General features: G+C 39.4%; 1 protein-coding gene across 3 annotated transcripts in view; it reads left to right on the top strand.

Moving 5' to 3' along the window:
* Positions 1–23,609, top strand: part of myo3b (myosin IIIB) — a 69,341-nt gene that overhangs the window by 35,381 nt on the left and 10,351 nt on the right. Inside the window, exons 24-33 of one of the 3 annotated variants that reach the window (XM_042002340.1) lie at positions 5,632–5,711; positions 6,780–6,800; positions 7,876–7,953; positions 10,049–10,254; positions 12,212–12,323; positions 12,451–12,613; positions 13,086–13,166; positions 14,572–14,668; positions 16,022–16,076; positions 16,961–17,084. In XM_042002340.1, coding sequence (XP_041858274.1) covers positions 5,632–5,711; positions 6,780–6,800; positions 7,876–7,953; positions 10,049–10,254; positions 12,212–12,323; positions 12,451–12,613; positions 13,086–13,166; positions 14,572–14,668; positions 16,022–16,076; positions 16,961–17,084 — 1,017 coding nt within the window. Of the gene's footprint in view, positions 1–5,631; positions 5,743–6,779; positions 6,801–7,875; positions 7,954–10,048; positions 10,255–12,211; positions 12,324–12,450; positions 12,614–13,085; positions 13,167–14,571; positions 14,669–16,021; positions 16,077–16,960; positions 17,085–23,609 lie in introns of those variants that run through there. The other 2 variants (XM_042002341.1, XM_042002342.1) reach the window with 2 other exon arrangements.

The following is a 23,609-nucleotide window of genomic DNA, read 5'->3' as shown; positions in this document are numbered from 1 at the left end:
TCTTAAATTATCAAATTCTCACTTCCTTCTTTATTTCAGCTAAGCCACATTATGTGATTCACTTCCTTTTTAGGGGCCTGTAAATGCCTGCTTTCACTCCCAGTGGCATTAAAAGGAGCTTTGATTCACAAAAGACGCCCTCACTGAGACTCCTGTAGAAATCTGTGATGTGTCTGTAAACTTCAATTGCAGGTTGTGCACGGGGGAGTCGTCAGCGACTTCTTCCTGCAATTAATGGCTTCAGAGGAGCTTGCTCTATAAAAACAGGTTCATTGAACGCTTCTTTTTAGTGCACAAAAGCACTGAATAGAAGCTAAGATGTGCTGTAATGTTTACTGTTGTTGACATGGTGTCATTTAAGCCTAAAAGCTTTTTTATTTTGTTTTTGTTTCACTGTTCTTTTGTCTGTCCCACCATTCAGACTGGAGAATCAAGTCAGTGTGATGATTTATCAAAGAAATAAGCTTTCTAGACCTTTTAATCCTAAAGGTTTTAACAAAGCTCAGAGTGAGCGAATGGATGCTTTTGCTTATTCATTTAGAGGCTGAGTGCAGTAACGTGCCGACAGTCAACTCATCTCTCTGAAGCTGGAGGTCCCCTCTTCTTATTGCAGTTTGTGGAACTGCAGATCATCTCTTCGATAAAAGCTATGAAACACTGCTGTGGCTTATCACTTTGGAAAAGATGGAGCAGTGTTTTAAGTGAGATACAGTATAGCATAAGAAAATTAGAAATCTATTCTTCAGGGTAAAATTTGTGAGGGGATTTAATTTGCATTTTCCTTTACATTATAGATTCACTGTTATCTGTGAAATTACCCTTGTCTGGGGGGATCTGATGGAAATCTGTTATGCACCAGGGTGGTTCCACATTGGGCTCCTTACAGTGTCACCACTAGGGGACACTCTTGTAGACCAGCAGTCTGACACTGGTGGAGGTGAAATAATGGCTCAGAGATGTCCAACGAGACACACACAAACACACACGTACTCTGCTAGCCCACATATTAAACTGCAAAGGCAGATAATTTGATTCCTCTAAACCAGCTAATTTTCCCTCCTTCTTTTGTATAAAGAGTAAAACAAGTAGCTACACCTTTATGTGATTTTTTTTTTTACCCCCACTCTGAGAACACAATGGTCTGGATGCAGCTCATGTTTGGAGAGCAGCCAGGACGTAGTAAGGCCCAGGAAAGTAAAAAGCTCCCAGGCGGTGAATAGCAAGGCCACTTGAGCCCTGCAGAATGTGGGTCCTTGAGGTTTGGACATGTGGTGGTGTTTTGTCAGAGGAAATGGGTTGTATTTGCATGGACAAATTCCTCAGAGCCAGGGCCTTTCCCAGATCAGTAGGGATCTTAGTGTTTGAATTGGCTGGGCTCAGAAGGGCCTACCAGGGCCTGGGCAGCCTGTGGTCACAGCATGGCTCTGTGTGTGTATGTGTGTGCGCACGCTTGTAGCCTCAGGGCTGCCTGGCCCTGCTGATTGTAAGCATAGCACATCTGCACAGACACACTGCAGCTACACTGCCAGCACTTTGTTGAAGCAGAATAAAAATCAAGTGATGTGGACTGTAAATTGATAAGCACTCCTATATTTATAATTTTTATTTTGATTATTACTGATATGATTATTTAATCTTTTAAGGTTTGAACACTTTGAGAAAAACAGTGTGACTGATGTAATTTGTTACCAATTTGTACTATTAGTAAGGAAGGCAATGTTTGAAAATCCAGTGATTAAGGAGTGGCAAAACTTGTGGTTTTAAAATTATATTCACTTATGCATGCGTCTATGGTGGGAATATTTCTTGCATCTTGCCACCACCTCTGAAAAAAAAGAATGTCAGGCTCAAATATCCTCCCTGAAATTGTATGTTTTACTCTTGTGACAGTCTGTGTCCTTAAAAATCTTCTTAAAGTCTTAAAAACAGACGACTATGACTTTAATGTCAGTTTGTCTGGAGATGTGAAAGTACATGTACTTTGATATAAATTCAAGTGACTTAAGCTTCACTTGAATATTGCCATTTCACGGGGAAACAGCATTTTTTTTTTCTCCACTACTTGTCAGTTTTGCTTTCCAATTTACAGAATAAGATTTTATAACAAATTGTTTATAGAGATTTTAAGATGTGATTCACCAGTCTCACTTTGTCCATGTTCTTTGTCAGCAAAGAACATTTATTAATGTTTTGCATCTACAATAATGTCCATGAATGAAGAGGCTCATGCCACAATATTTATGTGTTAGATTTTTAAGATTGAAACTGAAAGGCTATCATCTTTGTCAAATAATTTACATTGCTTTAAAACATCTTCACATGAAGCCACTGTTGCTGTTCTCCCATCCTCTGCATCCCTCTCTGTCTTCCTTCATGTAAGGAGATCATCCTGACAGGCTTCTCACAGCTATGTGACACATTTGGCTCTTTGTTCTCCCCTAGCAGAGGCCTTTTTCATCCCAGTGGGCAGATCTTCCACTAGACTTCCACACTTTCTCACCCCCAAGAAGGACACTCACCCAAGTAACACTTTTGCTCAGTTTCTCTCCAAATCGTGGTATTGGAGAATGTTTCGAGTCAGCAGAGGGATTTATGACGACCCTACACATCAGTAGCAGGAAGCCGGCTCTCTGAAGTCACATGGTACAACATCCTTTGATAAATGCAACACTGTGTTGTGTCACTAAAAGCCAATTACACCATGCTATTTATGATTGATCTGCTTTGACAGTAGTGGATGGCATTTGAATCAACAGCCCCCGGAGCCATCTCCAGGCATAAATGGTGGTGGTTTTGGAGGGTGGGGAGGGTTGCGGGGGGTTATGGGTGCTTTAATCTAATTTGCTTGGTTGCTGAGTTGAGTTTCTAGATCACATGTTTTTAAAAAGAGAGCGGGAGAGCGACGGAGATATCCAGCAAGCCTCTGCTCACTCAGCTTGGGAAGGCTGCTCTCTCTTACAACTCTGATTGTCCCCTGTGTCGACAGCTCGATCCACAGCTTCTGAAGTACAAGGCGCACACTGGCACTCATAAAAGGCGTGTAGGGAGGTGTCATATTGAACGCGGGATTGCTTTTTAATCCCAGGCACATTGACTATTCTTGTCAATAGAGCCCCAATACAACTGCCAGCTTGAGCTTTTTTTTTTCTACAGGATTCTTGCTGGGCTTAATTTTCAAAGTGAACGCACAGATGCCAAGGAAGGTTTTTTTTATTTTTTTTATTTTTTTCCCTCTTCTTGGTCTGCCCTCCACCCTCCCCACACACCACTCTACCCCTCTCTGTGTTTATCTTGGAAGTCCATGCCAAGAGCAACCTGCGTGAAGCAGAAACAAGCAATGGGACACTTGTCCACCTGTTTCTCAAGACTGAATAACCTAATGGGAAATATTTCCCTCACCTACTCTCCTCTTTTAATTATCACCCTCTAATATTAAAACTTCTCTCTTTTGTTTGATTTAATCATTTGAGAGCTTAGACAAAAGCAAGAACTGTCTCCAGCTCTAACTGAAAACATATGCGGGCTTTTCTTCAAAACTAAGAACAAATCTACCTTTTTCTTTTTCTCGCCTGTCTCTGTGTTTGAATAATTATGATCCACATCATTAGACCAGACCCCCACTGTATCTAAATTAGAGGGTCTTCTTTCAGGCTGGACATCACAGGTGTTACCATGGTTTCATGTCTCAGGAGGCAGAAATCTTTGAGGATACTGACTATTAACCCGTGCTCTAATCATGTAGTCAGAAGGGGATATGAAACCCGCCAGAAGAATGAATTAATACGACCCGCTAAGGAGTACATGAAGAAAGCAGCGACTGTCCATTTGTGAGGCTTAGGTACAACTGTCATAGTTTCTCTCATCGTGGCGCAGCCCCTTCATCTCCTCTTGATGGTGTCATGGAAGTGAGAGGCGTGAAAGCACAGTGACACTCCACGAGCCCGTTCCACTCGCAGCCGCTAATTCATCATGACAAATGTGCTCAGATGATCTGGCCCAGCAGCACTAATGGGGAGCGGAGAGAGCGCACTTCATTTGCACAAGACCCACTCCAATTAATCCATCCAGCTTTACTCTGGGCTAATTGGAGCAGGGCCCTCCCTGCCTGTGTGTTGGTAATATACCCGACACAGTTTAACAGCCCCTGTTCTCAAAGATCATACTTTTTTTTTGTTGTGTGTGTAGATTGTGCTGAAGGGCTGTTTGAGGTTGTAAAATCTGCTCCTGGTATCCTTAAACACAAGGCCCTCTCAAAAACATGTGTTCATAATGAGCAATTAACTGCTTATATTTCCATCTTATATTTTGCACTTTCCTTTCTTCTATTTTTAGTTTCTTGTTCTGAACCTGTGGTTACTTTTCATTGCACATTTTCAACACATACAAAAGAGCACATGACAGTGTGTTTCGAAATGCAAAATAATAATAACACTAACAGAATAAATGAGCAGATAAATAAATTTAGCCAATATCTGTTTATTACTAAAACCAGCATCAGGGAGAATTTAAAAGATTAGTTTGAAGTGTTCTCTCATCACGTTTTGGGTTGTTTTGACTACAGCAGAGTGTTTGTGTGTACATACGCATCTTTGCAAGTATTTTTATCCCACAAGACACCACATTGCTTTGGCTCTTGGAGAAACCTTAAGCACCATTAGCGCATCCTTTGTCTAAAGTGAAAAGTGGTCTGGCTGTTTATTAATCTGTGATAAATTTATTTTGATGTGTCTTGGCGTTTGAAACTTCTAATATACATCTGACAGTGCCGAGGCCTCTGAGGAAAGACAGGCGCTGATCCAGTGTTAAAGTTTTAGGCTCGCTGTCAGATGCTGTCCTCAACCGCTGACGTGATACTTGAAATCATATCGCAGAAGCATAGTATTTGCATTTTAGAAGTTACTCTGTGTGTGGTAGAAAAGCTAGAACAATTGTTGGCCTGTCACTTTAGCTTTATCTTAAAAAAACGTACAAAGGTTTTTCCTCCTTGCCGTACACGGCTGCCTGGGTAATGCTGCCTCCTGTGTCTGCAGACGTATTTTTCTAAAGGTGTGTGTGGCACATCTGTGCAGCTATTGTTTATTCATGGAGTAAACCCTTTGAAATGTGTTAAGATACTTCCCACTCATTATAAAAATCCTGCCACCCATGGATTAGGACTTTGATGTCACCAATCCTGCTTCAAAGGCTTCTTTCACTGCTATTAATCACAGTTTAGCCTCTGAAGATATAGCCAGAGAAAACATTTGGACATCTTGTGCAGAAACTTTGAAATGTTCAGACTGTCTTGCATATGCTATGCTCATATCCTTTCCGCTGTGTGTGGGGCTGTTGGACTGCTGTGCATACAGCTGCACTCCTGAGTCCATGGGATTGAGCTCAGATTTAGGCGTCTTTCTGAACCGTCTTTTATGCTGCAACTGCTGTACGAGCACTACTTCACAGAGACGTGCAGTTGTTTACTTGTATGTTGAAAAAGACCATCACACCCAAAGAATTTCCTGCGATTCAGTGTTTGATAGTTAACACTCAATAATCAGATCTTTTCTTAATCAAATCTACTGCAGTTTAATCTTCATTGAATCTTTAAGTGAGTCCTGATGTTTACGATTAAAATGGTTTCATGTTCAACAGGAAATCTGGCAACATCCAGGGCTCGGGTCACTGCTGCCTCCAGATCACTGCCGCCACAGCTCGGCTTAGGACGCACCAAGGTGAGGCTCCTGTGGTACAAATCATCATCATGTGAGACCATAACGCTTTTTATTTGTTGCTCACAGGCATTGCACCATAAGAAACCCAGTAAAAACCTGTGCTGTGAAGCATAGCCACATTAATTGACTACCCTGTTATGTTTGCTGTCTTGCTTGTGGTGAGGCTGCATTGCCATCTGGCATTTGGTGTCTACAACATAAAAGTAGTTTCTCAGATTTACTGGCCACAGTTATCAGGCAGTGAAGGATTTCATAAGTTATGAGATGTATTTTTTAAGTACATCAACATACTTTAGCGAAAGGTTATGATTGTTTTATCAGCTAATATTCATGTATAATCTTCCTTTTTTTCTTCCTTTATTTGATGAATCATCTTTTCTGTAAGATTCTTGTAGTTCAAGTATGCTTTTTTTTCCCCCACATCTACAGCATTTTACAATGTCAAAAATGTTCCTTTAATATAATGGCACTACTGTTTTTTCCCTCCAGACAAAAAATTAAGTGTGATTTTGTAGTGTCTAATTATTAGCATCATGTAGGTAGTATAATTATATTTAGATGTCCTAAGCAAATTTAGGTATAAAAGTCTGTTTCTGCAAGTATCACAGACAGTATCACAAGAGTTTGGTTAAAATCAATGTACCCCTCAAGATACAGAGCCATGCGTCTCCATATGCAAGTCTTATGACTGGCTCCAAAGGTCTGTTTAGGAATTTTGTTTGTGAGAGCATAAAAGGGTTGCCATATTATGGTCAGACATCAAGTTGGCGTCCGGAGCTCCTTTTGCCTCTTAGCTATTTTTATACATCACCCTCTTCAAGTAATACGCTACAACTTCTAATATATCTTGTTTAAGTGTCTTCATGTAGTGATGTGTCTAAGATCTCGATTCCTTTGGAAATGCAAATACTCATCTGCTGTTGAATTTTTATGTAGAAAATATTAAATCAAATGATGATTTACAGTGAAAACTCCCTCAAAGGTGAATTTCTGCTTCTTTACTTCTTGTCTGTCCACTTTTCTTCCCTTTATTTCCATGTCATTGGCCAACATGTGCTGTACTGAAAGTCGCCCAAATACCTTTTGAAGGTAAGACTTTTGCTGAAAAGGATAAAACCCTCTAAATCTCAAACCACAGAGTAACTCCAAATTGCAGTCTTAAACATAATTCATTAAAATCAACTGATTAATATCATCCTTAACTTGTTTTAACAACTTTAAACTCTCTTAACCTCAGTCTGTCTGTCTGTCTGTCTGTGGGAAAATGTTAATAATCTCTTTTGAGTGATTGTGTTACAATGTAAAGAAATAGTGAGTGATGTGTTTCTTATATTGAAGAAATATTAAATGAGAGAAGCGAACACAGACCAACATTTTATCTCCTATTTAATGAACTTTCACCAAGCAACTACTCAGTTATTCTGGAACAAAAAAAGACTTCTTAATAGCAACCAAGTGTGACTGATGTAATATGTATGCCGTCATGTTCGCAATCAGAGTTTGGTGGTGGTGGGGGTGAGATGACTGAGACTGACACTAATAAAAAGTTGCTAGATTAAAGTAGTGAGACGCTTGTTAGAATAGCAGAAGTGGGTCCCAGATAACTGTTTGTACTTGTGTATGATCTGCGTTCAGAGCGACAAAGTGTCAAACGATCTCATTCCTCTGTTCACATACCTTTCTTCCTCTGTGCTAGGATGAAATAAAGTATTAAGATATGCACTTTGCTACATCGTCGTACCATAAAATATCTATTGCATCATTAATTTTGATGAAGCCACGAACAGCGGAGGCCGTTAGAAAGCTTATATTGTGTCCTCGTTAATCCATCGTCATTGTGACGACTGTCTGCTCAGTGACAGCTACTCTCATTACTCAAAGTGCTTTGCAAATTTCCCATGCCCCACAGCAGTGCCAAATTATTCTCTACATTGTTAGCTTTAAGTGTTTATGAGGCTATGTTAAATCGACAGCACTGTTAGTACAGCTGTGTATTCCCAACTGCCCCATTTAGAAGGAAGACACCTGCTGTTATAATACCTTTATCTCTGCAGAACCCACCAAGGATGCCATGTTGCAAATAAACAACATCTCACTTTAGTCTTTTGGCACAAATCTGGCCTGTTTTGCCAATGCTGTGTTCACTGTGGATGTTTGTGTTCAGGTGGACACCATGGAGATGATGCGTCACCCTGGAGAAACCACCAACATGAGGAGACAGACTGTGGCCTCCTATTTCCGTGTACGTTTTTTTTTTTTTTTTTGTGCTGTCATCTATTTTAAGCCAAGCTTTTTTTTTGTGTCCCATATTGTTGTATAACTACCCACTGGACTCATTCAGTAGTTTTTAACTTTTTAAATTCTGCTTATTTGTTTTACTGAATGCTCAAACTTTGCTGCTCAATACTAAGTCACAACACTGGCAGGTTGTAATTTTTGACAGCTTTTTTTTGGCTCAGTCTACACTGACCTTCTTTAAAAATCCCAAGCTAGAAACTTTTTATTGTATTTCAGACATTCTCAATTACATTCGACTGTCTCAAATAGCTCCTGATAGCGTGATCAAAGCCGGACCAGATGCAGTTTGAAAGCATCTAAAAGTCACATTGGCTCTCAACCAGTCAAAGCAGGAGAATTGTATTTAGCATGGAAATAATTCCTGCCAGACATTTTTTTACACTGTTATTTTTAATATCAATCATATTACAGATGATAGATGAATGTTTTTACAACAGTAATTCCTCAATTACAATAAACATTAAACTAGATAACTTTGTAATTGTAATGAAGTGTGCTTTGCTTTTCTGTATTAAATTAACATAATGAAACTGAACTCAAATCCTGACCTGCCTCAGCTTGTTAAGAAAGTATTGAGGCATGACTTTTAATCAACCACAAAGGCTATACTTACTTTAAAGTCACTCTCCTTACTGTGCTTTGGCTGTTTTACTACACAACTTACCAACAGCCTAATGCAGAGCTCAAATCAGCTCAACTATTTATACAGTACTTTTCAAACACAAGTGCAACCCAAACTGTTTCACACAGAATTTAGACAAAATGAAGATATAAAATTAAAAAAAATATATGGATCAATAAAAGAAAACAGAAAAAGTTTAAAACAACAGAAACATTCTACACATTATAGTTTTAGAAATTCATGTTAACCACAAACAAGCCACCATGTTGGGAATAAAGAGCTCTACATTTTAAAAGGACACAGCATAAGGGAGCTGACACAAAAGAAGTCTGATCTTTCTTGGTGGTACTGGTCAACTTTGGCAGCTGCATTGTGGATGAACTGCAGGATTTTAAGGGAGTTGTTTGTTAGCCATTTGCTAATAATAACCACCAGTACCTTACTCAGAGCAGGACAAATCCAAATCCATTTCCGTTTTTCAGCATTGTGTGGCATGTCAGTAGACTAAGCTCCTTCAGTGTGACCCATGACACAGTTGCTGACTCACGGCTGAAGTACTGTAATAATATGAAGCCTTTACTTACTCCACAATGAAGGCATTCTCAACGCATCTTTAGTGCATTCACATAAAACTGTGAATGCATTTGTTGCTGACTAGGAAGTCTGAATTTTCAATTTCTACTCAGGACAAATAAAAGTCAACACCACCGAAGGTCAGATTTTCCTCTTTTCAACTTTGACTTTCTCTGTTGTCCTTTCTATAAAAGATGGGTTACACAGTGAATGCAAAACATTATTGTACTGTTTTCTAATATTTTAGAGAACAATACATTTAACATTTTACAGATATGAATTTTTTACTCCTCTGTTTCTTAAGTTATTGTAAGTGAACTATGTGGTTTCTGACAAGTGGTAATTCTTTATAAAAGAGTTACCAGGTAAACTTGGAAGCAGCCATGTTTTTACCACTTTTTTCACCATTTCTACATTAAATGAGAGTATTCTATTTTTGAGATTGAGCTACTTTGGGTCAGTAACATTTGGGCTCCCCACTTAGAACTGGATCACCCAAAATGCATGTCATTGCTGGATTTTATTCTCAGCTGGCAAAATGGAGCCAAAGACATAGGTTCATTTTCACTGTCCTTATTGAAAAATAGTGCTTAACAATCCTACAGCAATAAAAAGAAACCCTTTGATAATTTCATTATGTTAGTTATATGTTCTTCAATACTTCTTAATTAATACTGTCAGTTCAGCTTGCTGTCAGAAAATCTGGAAACGTGTGATTCTCTTTGAAGTGCAAAATCATAATATCATTACTTAGACCTGTGATAAGAATTCATATGATAAATGTTTTATGGTGTTCCTGCCTTCCTCTTCCTGCTGTTTATTGCTGCCTCATGTGTTTGTACAGTACTCCCTAATGGACTTGCTGTCTAAAATGGTGGTGGGCCAGCCACACTTTGTACGCTGTATCAAACCCAATGACGACAGGCAGGCATTACGCTTCTCCAAGGAAAGGGTGATGGTGCAGCTGCGCTACACAGGGATTCTAGAGACAGTGAACATCCGCCGACAAGGCTACTCCCACCGCATCCTGTTTGAGGATTTTGTAAACAGGTAATGATGCTGCACTTCCACTGTGCAACACACCCACATGCAGAGTGTTGACACAACCCCAGAGATGTTGCAGAACAAGTGAGCCATGTGCTACATCACACAAAAACACTGGTTCTTTAATTAGATAGAAGTTCAAGTTGAATAGAGCAAGAGGCTGACTAATTGGGAGTCATTAGTGATAGAGCAAGACTTAATCCTACAGCTCTTTTAACAGGGTGAATACTTGCTGCTGGAAAATATGGATAAAATTCATACAGGGAGGAACTGTGATTATAAGGGGAGATGCATTTTAATAGGTTTCCCTTTACTATTCATAAAGAGTTTGTTCTTGCACTCTGTGACCTGAAAAAACTCAAATATAGTCTCCTTGTCCCATTGGTACCACGTTGGAACACAGTTAAAACAAGTTTGATCATTAAAGGACTTTACGTAAGGGTGCTGTTTTTAGTTTTTTAAAAAATGGGACAGGATTTGATTACTCTCAATAAGCACTACACACTTAAATTTACACATACACACACACACACGAATATAAATATATACATATATGTAGGTGTAGGGTACAGTGTGTGTGTGTGTGTATATATATATATATATATATATATATATATATATATATATATATATATAGTCTTCTGTCATCCTTTTAAAAATGAACATGTTTAGATGAGGCTTTAAGAAAATGTTAGAAAACTTTGATCAGTTTCTTTGAAAAATGTTCTGCCACCTCTAATGTTGAGACATTAAGATAAAATAAAATTGAATTAACTTCGACTTCTACCCAAGTTAAGTCCAAGTTAGTTTGGACTGGCCTGTGGGAAGCAACTTTGAGACAACTGCTTATGGAAACTTTTAAAGTGTGCGCTTAATTTTGGTTAAAGCTTTGAATGACCACATGATGTTTTCCTACTTTTGCCCCCAGTGTTACTATGACCAAGTGATTACTAGAGGACCGTATACAATTGTTTTTCTGTTGTCTCTGCAGCACTTGCACATGATGCATGACTGTGTGAACTGCAGAATGTGTTGCTTCATTTTTAACTTTGCTTTTGAATCTCTATCATCCTACCTGAGCCTTGTAGACGTCGTACAGACAGACCCGAATAGCTAAACTGCACCTTTAGTAAAAACTGATTTAAATTTGTGCTTTCATATCAAAGGCCCGTCTGATGTTGCAGTGCTTTGTATTTACCATCAAAGAAATAACAGGTATCAACAGGAATTAGTATGAAAGGCTTTAGACTGGGGCGGAGAGGGGAGTTCAAAGAAGTTTTTCTTCTTGTTGTTCTTCTTTTTGACCAACAGCAGAAACCGAGAGATGAACCAGTAGTTCTGGAGCCTTGATGTCCCTGAGCAAACATGTAAAGCCACCCTGTCCCGTGGTGGTATTTCGTAAACTATAATAGGAGAATCACTAGATGGATTCAGACTATGTGAGCAATAAACAAGACTGGAGCTGATCCACACTGATAGGCCTGATGGGCATCGTCTGTGGCCACTGAAATATGAACCAAAGATTCAGTGAAAAGAGCTGCAACAATGGGTCTCTGTTGAATACTCATGTCCCAATCACACTTCTTTTCCTGAGCAGCTGATTTCATATGGTGACACTCCAATTGATACTTTAAGTGGTTGTCTATGAAATGAGGTGTTCATATGTCTAGTATGTTTTCCTGAACACTTTCAGTGAAGTAGAAGCAGATTTCAGTCACATAATTTGTTTTTAATGTTTTTCTGTTGTTTGCTTTTATAACTACACCAGCTTTTCTATCTCAGTTAAGCATTAAACTTGTTTTGCAACATTTCTTATCAAGCTGTATTTCTATTTTGTCTTTAACACAATTTGAAATGTACATAAAAAAATCTATTCTGTGAGCACAAAATCCCAATTACACAACTACTCTGCAGAGATACTATCACTGCATTATATCAAATTAATAAATAGCTCTTCTCACAGGTACTACTACCTTGCCTTTCGGGCTCATCAGATGCCCGAGACCAGCAGGGAGAACGCTGTTGCCATACTGGAGCGTACGAAGCTTAAGGACTGGGTGCTGGGGCAGACAAAGGTAATGTAGATTGTGACATGTTGTAACAAGAAAACATAAATAAACTCTAACAAAAGGGCAATATGAGGTTAAGTAAGGACTTAAACCAAGTTTAGGATTTTGTTACCAGGACCAAATGTCCCCTCAGGTTTTTCTGAAGTACTACCATGTGGAGCAGCTGAACCTGCTGCTGCGAGAGGTGATAGCTCGAGTTGTAGTGATGCAAGCTTACACTAAAGGCTGGCTTTGTGCCCGGCATTACCAAAAAGTGAAAGAGAAGAGAAACCGTGGGGCCTTGATCATTCAGTCAGGTAAAGTTTTCCTGTTTAATTAACATCAAACAAGAATAATTCAAACATAGGTAAATATATATATATATATATATATATATATATATATATATATATATATGTTAATGAGGGTACAAGTTCAAATGTTTCCTTTTATCGTGTAATGATAAAATAGATGTTTGTATTTTTTGTTTTTTTATGAATGTGATTACTGATTTCTTAGTGACCTGCAGGCTGTTGTATGTGTGAATGTGTCTTCATAAAAGAGATAGTTTGATAACCACAGCTTGACCCATGAGGGTTAAAAGCAATGCTTCAGAGCAAACAATAAGACCTCAGTGAGTTCAAAGGGATCTATAGCTCTGCCACCTGGTTTAGCTGTGTTTTGAAGTGGGATCTTGTGTAGTTTGTGCAGTCTATTTTGTTTCACAGAGGTGGGTCAGCAATCTCTTGCGCACACACACTTGCAAATTGTTTCTGTTTCTTTCTGTAGCCTGGAGGGGCTATGTTGCGCGGCAGAATCTCAAGAAAATAAAAAAGGAGCAGGAAGAAGCTGCAATTCGCATACAGTCAGGTAAAATAAGTGTTTATATTTTCCTCTGAAGTTCATAATATAGTGAAGTTAAGACATCTGATTGTCTAATGCAGCCTCATGTCCGATGGACATTAGCAGCATTTTTTTTGTCAGTTTCAAAAGGACTAAGGAAAAAGGCACAAAAACCTTATATCTTTGTGTAACACCTTTTTGATCTCCATGAGTGGCCTACAAAATAGTAATAATTAATTAATAATGCATACAGAAAAGCTTTTGAAACTTTGGGCAGCATTTGGTCCCCATGTTTCAGAAGAACAGTACATACTGAGATCCTTTTTTTTCCTTTCATCTCTTTCCCAGTAAAGGAAAGAGAGGGGCTTATCCCTTCTGTTTCCTCACCACTTCCTCTCTCAAATTCCTGGCCTATTACACAGCTCTCACATACCAGAAACAAGATGCCTTTTTATACTGTCAACCTTTTCATCTGAAATGTAAATTAATTCTTACTCAGTGTGCCTTGACGAAGATCAAAGTGGGCACATTAACCTTCCCAGCCTCCCCCCCCCCCCCAATCCTTGGAGCCTCTCACTGGAGGACAAGAGAGGGTGCCAAAAGGGGCAGGAGAGAGGAGGGCTGGGGGAGGAGATTTGGCATTGTTTCCCCTGGCTCTCTTAGGGCTGCCCTCATCTGGCACATGGAGCATCTCAGTCGCCTGCACACCTTGTGTAAATGTGCTCCATTAAATCCTTGTAAATAAAGCTGCAGAATGAGTAAACATGGTTTTGGTGTGAGGAAAGCCTCTCTGTCGCCGCTGTCTTTCTTTTCAGAAAAGCATGTTTGTGTGTGGCCGCTGGGGTTCACAGGGGGAGAACCTGAACCTGACATAAGTGGGGCCTCAGCCCCCCGGTGGAGCACTCCAGCACATTCACATTGTGTGTTCTCTGCAGCTTATAGCCTTTGAGGTGGGCTGCATTTGCATTTTGAAAATAAACAGATGCCTTTCAAATGTATGAGCTGGTGGCTTCTCAGATCTCAGCGGGGCCTCTGGGACATACTCACCATCGATCAGATTAGACCATGCAAAATACAACCATTGCTCAACAATGTACTTGAGCTTTCTTTTCCTGTGCATATAATTTTACCAGAAAAACACAAAGCAGCTTGACAGAGTAACTCAGCAGGCTCTGTTTACTATGCATCTGAGCACAATATATCTCAATAATCAGACAGTGTTTTCCTACTGCTGCACTAAAGTCCTTTAACGCATGCTAGATGAATTTCACTTACTTCAATCATTGCAGTGTTTTAATACAAATATCTGATCAATTGTGTTAGTTCCCTTTAATTATGTTTTATAACACAAATGAAGTTTAGAAGGATGACAGGTGAGGTAAATGGTTTTCTGAACATGTGAGAGCATGTCTAACATTTGCATCCTGTGCAGCTTACAGGGGCCATCGGGTGAGTCAGGACGATGGACCCCAAAGACGCAGATGTCACCCTGAAGCTGGAAGAAAGACCATTAAGGAGGAGCATGCGGGGTGAGCTTTGACATCCTTCCTCCTACAGGGTCTGTTGTCTCTGATGGAATATTTTCCTGCAATCTTGTTGTAAATTCTTTGTTCTTCATTGTGCAGACAGTAGTCATTATAATAGACTAAAAATAAAAGCACTGAGATGGATATAGAAGCAAGAAATCTCACAAATGTACCTGTCAGTCATTTATCTGTAATACTTCTTGACTGCTACTTTTGCCCTTTACTGCCGTGTTGTTTCACCCCAGAGGAGAACGCTCCTCCCTGTGCACCGCCTCTTTCGGTTTTATAAATGTAATAAATAACTTTCCACCAAGATAGCACACTTGTCTGACCACAAAAGGGGTTGGGTGCTGCACTGGTTTCCAGATGTATGAGCAGAGGGCTTTGTGTTAATTCAGTATAAGCAGGCCAGTCATTAAGAAAGTATGTGCGAGGCAGGAGAACAGACACTGACTGAACAGCAGGACATGAGGCGTCGGTGGCTGGTTTAAGCTCTGTATTTTATCAGTTATCACAAATCCCCTTGAAATTCGTCTTGAGTGATTTTGGGCGAAAAGTGTTTTACAGTAGCTCCCTAAATAAATAAATAAGCATGGAAATTACTGTGTGGAACTGCAGAGCACATCAGTGAACCTTTTGAACCAGTTCGCATGACCAAAAAGTCTTGTTTAAATCTATGGTGATATATATATATTTTTTGGTCAACATTTCTCTCCAGACTTCAGCTCCAAAATACTAGATTTACACATCTGAAAATGTTATGCTTGTTGTATACTCAAACTGAGCTCAGCCTCATTGGGGATTTTTCTCTCCATGTTTACAATCATATTCCTTGGTGAGAAAAAACTTCAAACCTCCACTTAACAATTCTGTTTAATCAGTGTTGGAATCTCTCCATATATATTTATTTTGACATGATCTGGCCCATTTTCCTCCTGTCAGATCTATATTCTCACCTACATGCTGTTCTTTTCCCTTTTGATACCCCTCCCCTCTGCTATGCTTGAATTTGGTGTTTGCATCCAAACAGCAGAGCCTCCAGTTGCATCACTGTTTCCAAACTGGATGAGGTTTTATTTCTCTAGACTCGGAGCATGACTGCGACTGGCATGCAGCTTTGTGTGTGCAGATGTTGTCTCTTAGGTGTTTGTTTTTTTAAAATAATGCAACAGAAGTTATCGTGCACAGAAACATATCACCATCTTGTGCTATGCAAATTGCATAATAATAAACAAGAGTTATTTCTGCTATAGATTAAAAAGCAAATCTTCATGTATTAGACAGATGTGTGCGTGTGTGTGTGTCTTTTTATGATGACTGTGTTTGTCACAATCAAAATGCTTCTTATTTCCACAGGTACAACCCACCTACAGATGACATGCATGAGGGAAACGCAAGTTCCAGAATATCAGTGAGCATTTCCTTATGCCTTACTTTAGCTGTGTGTGTAAAATGCTGCTCATCTACAAAGCAGCTTTAACCCAGATTATTCTTTGGGAATTTTTCGAGTCCTTGAGACAAAAGAGTTCTTTTGCTCCAACCTCCATCTCAGCGGAGAAGACAGGGTGGTACAGGAACGAGAGAATCAAAAGGCTGGAAATTCACGGCTGAGAATAAATGCTCGCTCTTCCCTGAGGTGATTTGTCTTTGCGCTCTTCTTTCTACAGATGTTAGACCCCTTTTTTAGTAAAGACCTGAGGTTCTTTGGTAGCACTTTGATATCCTGCTCGGATTCAATATGTGAAATAGAAGAGCCACTCCGTGACTTGGAGCACATCACAGTCTTTGAAGTCTGATCCAATTTTTGCTGCTCACCATTTGATGTTGAAAGGATGAAATGAGGAAAATGTACAGTTTTTGCCAGTAACTCTGCTGAGCATATGTAAGATTAAAAAAGCAAAATCCTTTGGAGGATGTACTTAGAAATGTTAAGCAGATTAATACTTTCCTATAGCTCTTTTATTCAAAGATAAAATTAAATGTGAGAGGAAGCCTGTATGTGCTGTTTTTTACCCTCACAATTAAGTCAGTGTGCTGCTGTTTGCTAGGAGGTAGGGCCACTAAAGGGGGATATGCAATTGCATTAGCATTTAATTAACATTGCAAAGCACATTAATGGGTTTGAGTTATATGAGTGCCAAACTGTAAATAAATGAATGCAGCATCTACATGGCTAAATTGAAAAAAAAAAAAAAAAAAAAACATATAACAAGGCTTGCTTTAACTTGTATCTATTCATCCAGTGCTTTCATTGAGATCACTCTGCTGGGTGTGTTTACGCCTCCTCCTTTCAAGGTTGGCCCTGACAGCCGAGACAGACAAGTGAAAGACATCAAGAGAGACAAAGGCAGAACAGAAGACAGTGTAACGAAGCCTTGCAGGGAGACAGCTAGACTGCAAGACATGCAGTGTAAACAAGGTAAGCCCAAGCACAGAGCTGGCGGGTGCAGGTAATTACACAAAGAGACAGCAGAAATCCCGCTTTAATGGATAAAGTGCCATTTTTAATACGGGACCCCTTTCAACCTTTTCATCCCATCCAATCCTCTGCTGCCATTCTTTGTTGACAGCAAAAGAGAGCAGTATTATGGGTGATCATTTCTGTGGTATTTTAATAACCTAGGTCAGCTCAACGTGAAAGTCTTATGGCAAGTGGGGGGGGCTTTCAAAGTGGCATGAGCACTTCAAAGCTCTCATTCTCCCACATGGCAGACCCTTCACTAAGGATCTCATCAGTGACTCTAATAGACCTGCGCAGCAACGGTGACAAGAAAATACACAAACCCTGATTTGTTGAACATATGTTTGGTTTGCTTTTTGCCCCAGGCGATGAATTACATTAATTCCTGCTGCCTGGAAGGCTGAGTGGGTGGCTTTGCAGGGGGCCTCTGATTACGTCCGTCATCCAGCCCACCGCTAGGGCAGCCTCTGTAATGGGAGCCGGGCCCTTCATTAATGTTATTAGAGGGGTATGAGGTAAGAGGCCGAGGTGGAATAGTGTTTAGCGGTGCGGCTGAGAGATTACAGGGATTAGACATGATAATGTAACACAGACAGGGCTCTCCAGCGGGCCTAGGATTAGTGTCAGCACACCACAGCAGGTCTGGGTTAGATAGCGGCTAATTCGGTAATGCTGCATACAGGTGACCCTCGCTCCCAGGCATCACGGCTGCTGAGGGAGGCGGTGTTTGATGAATTCATAATATCAGCATGATTATGGAAGGAAACATTGCATTTGCACAAATATGCATTTTGTTTTGTATTACTGAAGCCTTCATTCAATTGACACAAAGTTTGGTTGTAACAGCAGAATGACTTCTCATGAGGTTGTAGTTGATATGTAAAGGTAATTTCTTTGCAGAGTTAATAGTTTGTTGAAACACAGAATGACTCAATGATTTTTTAATTAAAAAAAAAAAAAAAAAAAATATATATATATATATATATATATATATATATATATATATATATATATATATATATGGTAGCCTTGTGGTTATAGAGGTGGGCTTGGGTCTGGAGAACATGGGTTCAAGTCCCTGGACTGGCACCTAAGGTAAGCCACTGTGGGCCCCCTTTTTTGCACCTCACCTATACAGGTTAAATAATTTTATTGTGCACATAAGTAATGTTTTGCTTTCTTTAATTGAACTTTTGGAGATGTGAAGAGGAAATAGCTACTCTAGATCAAACCAATGGATTGAAAAAGTCAAAAAAAAAATTTATTTGATGTTTTTATATTTCATCAATTATCTTCTGATCATGAACAATAAATGTATCAATCTTGAAATAATTTCTCTTTAAAATTATTTCAAATTAAAGTCTATCAGCAAAAGAAATTCTCGTTTTCCAAGCATTTTCTAGACGTATATCACTTTGTAAGTGAAAAAGACTAAAGCAGGTTAGGGTCAAGGATAAAACACTGTTTGAATTCATGTTACAAAGACTGAGTGGTAAAGAACATTTTTGTGGGGATTTTTGTGACCTCATTAGATTTATCTTGGGTTCCCAGGGTCTTAACTCCCTACTTGTTAACTTTTCTCTCATCATCATCATAATTTATTGCATTTTGTTTTCAGGTAATCTGATAGGTTTCTATGTACTACATCATCTTTGAGCATTAGAAAAACATTTCTGAACATCTGTTCAACCACATTTAAATCTCCTGACAAAAGAAATTAGCTACACTCGAACATTTTGTGTTGAGAGTGCACAGATTTTCGTGTCCTCATCAGCGCTTCTTTTTCAGGCTTGTTTATATTGCAAGGTCTGCTTGTGGCATCTTCAGGAAACCCCATTTGAATATGTGAGGGAGGCCACGGTGGCTCAGACACCCAGGGCACACTTTGATCCCTGCAGATCTGAGGGTCTTTTTTTCATCCCGAGGTTGAGCGAGTCATGGAAGCCTTGCCCTGCCAGATGTTTTGGAGACCAGGCTCCTTCCTGTGTCTCATCCTGCTGTTGCCTCTGGTGATCACATTGGTTCACTTGGACTGGAGCTCGACCTGGACTGTTTCAGGACACCACTGGGGAAAAACAGAAAATTAGCCATGGAAATCAAATTACTCCACCCCTCCAGACACACACACACACACACACACACACACACATACACACACATGTTCTGCACACTGCTCCCATGATGCTAAAACACCAGGGTGTAACCTGATGGAAGTTGGTTCTTTTACACAAGATTTACCAAAGCCTGGATAGATCTGTTTCTCTGTAAATCTGACACCAGGCTAATCGATTGTTCTCACTCTTAAGGCAAATACCCACAGTGTTGTATCTTACGGTAAAAAGAGTGCATTTAGGCACATTGTACTCCAGGCATTCTCAGTTGTCTGCAACACCAACCTTTGATTTTCCATGTTTTGTCAGTAAAAAAAAAGTTACACAAACACTGTGTAGTCATGTAAGCTGCACGAGGATGTCACCTCCCATCACCTGTCTCCCAAGTCTGCATATTAATGTATGTTTGAGAATGAGAGGCGTGTGCAGAAAGAAAGCCTTTGCTAGCAAACAGCTGATATGATCAGAGTGCTGCTTATGCTCCTCAGCGTAGTAAACAGGATGGTGCCGAGGATCAGTCAGAGCTGACTTTATGGTTTATGAAAGCTGAGCTACTTATGTTAACAGGCTTTCTGAAGATTATAGTTGTGGTAAACATACATGTCAAGAGAGAGACTGATAAAGTGGAGCCACCACACAGAACCCAATTACCTCTGTGCTTTAGAAGGTAGTTAACCTGGTTGTTTGACAGGATGAAACAACAAGAAGAAACAAGAAGATAGTTGAGGTATTGTTGACTTAATGGTTCTAGTTATGTTCCCTCGGTGCATAGCATGGTACAGTCAATAAGAATTGATTTTGTTTGTTGCTCTAAGCTTTTTCTTTGCTCAGTGAAAGAGCTCATTGGAGATGGAGAGCCCCACTGAGGTCATTCAACATTTGCGAGTACATCTCACTTTCCTTTCCTCTCACTCCCGCTTTCAGTCTTTAAACATCTTTCCACATGTCCTCCCACAAGGTTTGCATGCACCCGGTGCTGCTCCACAACCACCGGCTCAACCAAAGCAGCAGCATCACTGTATCAACATACATCTGCCAGACAAATGATCCACCCTCTCCATGTTCTCTAGACAAATACTCTCCCACCCTCTCGCTGTCTCTCAGGCTTTTGATTTATCTGTCTGTCTCCACATTTTGCCACTTCTCAACCGGATGCCTTCAGTTTTAGGCAAATTACAGGCCCGACATAGCGGCAGCAGAGATTTGGAAGGGATAGGAAAGACTCAACTTAGCGGAAGGAGTTGCCTCTGTCTGACGCTACCTACGTAATCCTCTTAATGTCAGTGGGAGTAGTTAACAGGATGTACTTCCAAACTACTCATCATCACTATTTCAACAGAATAATCTCCCCAGACATAAAATCAAAGTGGAAAATGATACTCAGAGTTCTCTATAATTTTACTCATGTAAATTGAGTTACTTTATGTACTTTTGATAAAGTTTTTTCCAAACACAAAACCTTATTAGTTTGTTATTGTTGCTGATAAAAGGTTGATATTTCATTTGCTACAATGACATCGGACTCCACTGATCAGAAGAGAAAAGGCTTAAAAGATTTCATTTGCGTATTTAAACTGTTTGTGGTTGCGTTGCTTGTTTTGTTCTTGTCTCCTTCCAGATGACTCACTCTTTACTCGTAATGCTGTGTCACAGTTAAGAATTACATCTGTTAAAGGTTCTGACAAATGACTGACTTCAACAGAGTTCAGAGATTTCTCACCCTCACAAACTTTCTTCTGGAGTCAAAGTTCCAAAATCGCTGTCAGGGGAAATGATTGATTTCAGTGTGAAAAATTGCTTGTAAGTAACAACATCCTCTGCTTGCATTAGTGAAAACAGATGCAGGAACTACTCTCTTTCAGCATTATCTGTGAGATTTGATCAGTTTGTCCTCTAATTGAAAACACACGAGTTACCATGTAAGAATTATGTCCAGAATGACAAAACCTTCCTTGAAAGGTTCTGGAAATCCTCTTCGGCTTCAGATATCTTTTTGTACTAATGTATGTATTTGTGCATGCACAGGTTTGCATGCTTCTGGGTTTATGTGTGCTTGCATGTGTGTGAGAAGAGGTTGTTGTAAGGTAAAGAGAGGGGTCTGGGTTGCACATGCTTCATTTAGACATCAAAGGCTCCTACTGATGATTTTTCCTTATAATCCATGCCTTTTGGTGCCTCTGCTCCCTCCATCTGAATAAACAAAGCCCAAGTGGTTTTCTGTGGTCTGGGAGTAGTCAGGTGATTGCAGCACGTGATTTTTTGGAAGTAAATCAATACATCTCTAATTTATTCCACTAAAAATCCCTTTTAGCTGCTCTTTTATGTTTCTGAGGAGCATTCTGGTTTTCAAGAGATTTCAAAGTGGTATTTAGAGATGTAACACGACTCATCTGCTACTCTTTGAAAATGAAAGAGGCACCTATCATAAAAATAATCTTAGCCCTTTTTTATCTTGTGAAGCAAACATGTACAATATGTAAGTCTCTCACTGTGAAGAGCAAACTCTGCTTGGCTTTCTTTTGATAGGGAGGAATCAATATTGCATGAAATGTGCTGCCTCTGTATTCCCAGTTGACTATTATTCCTCCCCACCCCAAACAGCAAACGTTACCCACGATCATTTAGCAAACCCCTGATGTGAGCCACTGTCTGACCCCTTCCCCACTTTCCTACCATGGTCCAAGCTTTGCTCCCATGCCAGAGGCCAGCTTGGCAGCCTCCCTGCCTGTAATATATCTGCAGGAGCAGCATTCCTCTGGGGCTGGCCTGGATCAAATGACAGTGATTTCCCAAATAGAGGCACAGAAATGGGAGGCCTGACCCATCCTCTGATCTGCTACATGCTCTAATCGCTCCAGGTCAGAATGGATAAATTGAGAGGCTGAACTTCTTAACAGATCTGCTGAAGGAGATCCCACAGCTGAGAGATTTTTGGAAAACATCTGTGTTTTTCTTAAAATATTTTGCAGTTGAAATATGAAATACAATTTTTTTTCCCCCATAAACTGCATGTCTTGGTTTCAAATCTTGCATGGTCAGTCACAGAAACATATAAAATAAAATTGTTTTAAAGGTGGATAAACATCAAGCCAACTTTTCATAAGATTGGCTGACGTGTTTCTGCCATTGGACCTCCCACAGTACAACTGGATGTAAGAATTTGTTTAAAGCAGAAACAGCAACAGTTACCAGAAAAATCGCAGTTCTGTTTCGCTTGGTGCCCCCAGCAGTCAAATTCAACAAAAACTAAGCTTTCAGAAAACAGAGTATCAAGTCCATGTACTGACTTGAGTTTTAATACATCAGTGTTGCTGGAACGATTCCATTGTTTCATAGTCTAAAATAATGATAGTATACACATAAACATATGAAATATGTTGACAGATCGATTTAGTTATGAAAATATGTACAAATACTTTCAAAACCCAATGTACAAGTAAAAAATGTTTACAAAATTGATTTCCTTTGTAGTTCTATCACATCCAAGGTCACACTTTATTTCACGCATTGGAGAGATAAAGTTAAAAGGGCTTTGAGCTGTTTATAGATGCTGCTTGTTTACTCCTTTGGTTTGTTTTACCTATCACACTCCATTTCACACCTCATTCATCACATATTACACCTATTGTTTTGAGTGTTGCCATGACATTATTACAAAGCTTTGGTCCCTTTATAGATGAGAATAAAACAATTAATGAGTTGTTAGAGCAGTTCTGGATATTCGGTGTGTTGAGTAATTTCAAGCAGTTGTGGTAAATGATTGGCTAGGACTTGTGTCCATATATAAGAATGTCAAGACTGACAGGTAGTCAGTCACAATGATGATTATCTTTAAGATCACAATATTACTTCCCAGTGAGATGTGATCCCTCTCACTTGCTTAGGCCTGTATTTATTGAAAAATAAGTTTGTAGTACAATTAGCATTTATCTTTTTTTCTATTAGTGTTGTGAGCATTTGTCTGTGGCCCTGCTGCTGAGACACATAATTTCCTACTCTGCAGCTTTGAAACTGGTTATGATTAACCAAAATATCTGATAGATTTTTTTTCTTTTTCTGGACAACTTGAATTAAAGCCAGTGTCGTAAAAAACGAGAGCTATATATATATATATATATATATATATATAGATAGATAGAGAGAGAGAGAGAGAGAGAGAGAGAGAGAGATAGATATACATATATAGATAGATAGATACTGTATATGTCTATATTTGTATAGTCTATATATGATTTTATTGTATTTGAAAATATTCAAGAACATAGGGATGAATTACTTGATTTTAAGATGCTGTTTCAAGAGAAAAATTTGCTCATCAAATCAGTTTTTACATAATTTGTAGAACAATTTCCTATGAAAGCTAAGTCTTTGC

The sequence above is a fragment of the Melanotaenia boesemani genome, chromosome 12 (assembly GCF_017639745.1).
Source record: "Melanotaenia boesemani isolate fMelBoe1 chromosome 12, fMelBoe1.pri, whole genome shotgun sequence".
Taxonomy (NCBI): domain Eukaryota; kingdom Metazoa; phylum Chordata; class Actinopteri; order Atheriniformes; family Melanotaeniidae; genus Melanotaenia; species Melanotaenia boesemani.
Note: the sequence above shows the minus strand (reverse complement) of the source record. Positions and strands in the feature narration are given on the sequence as shown.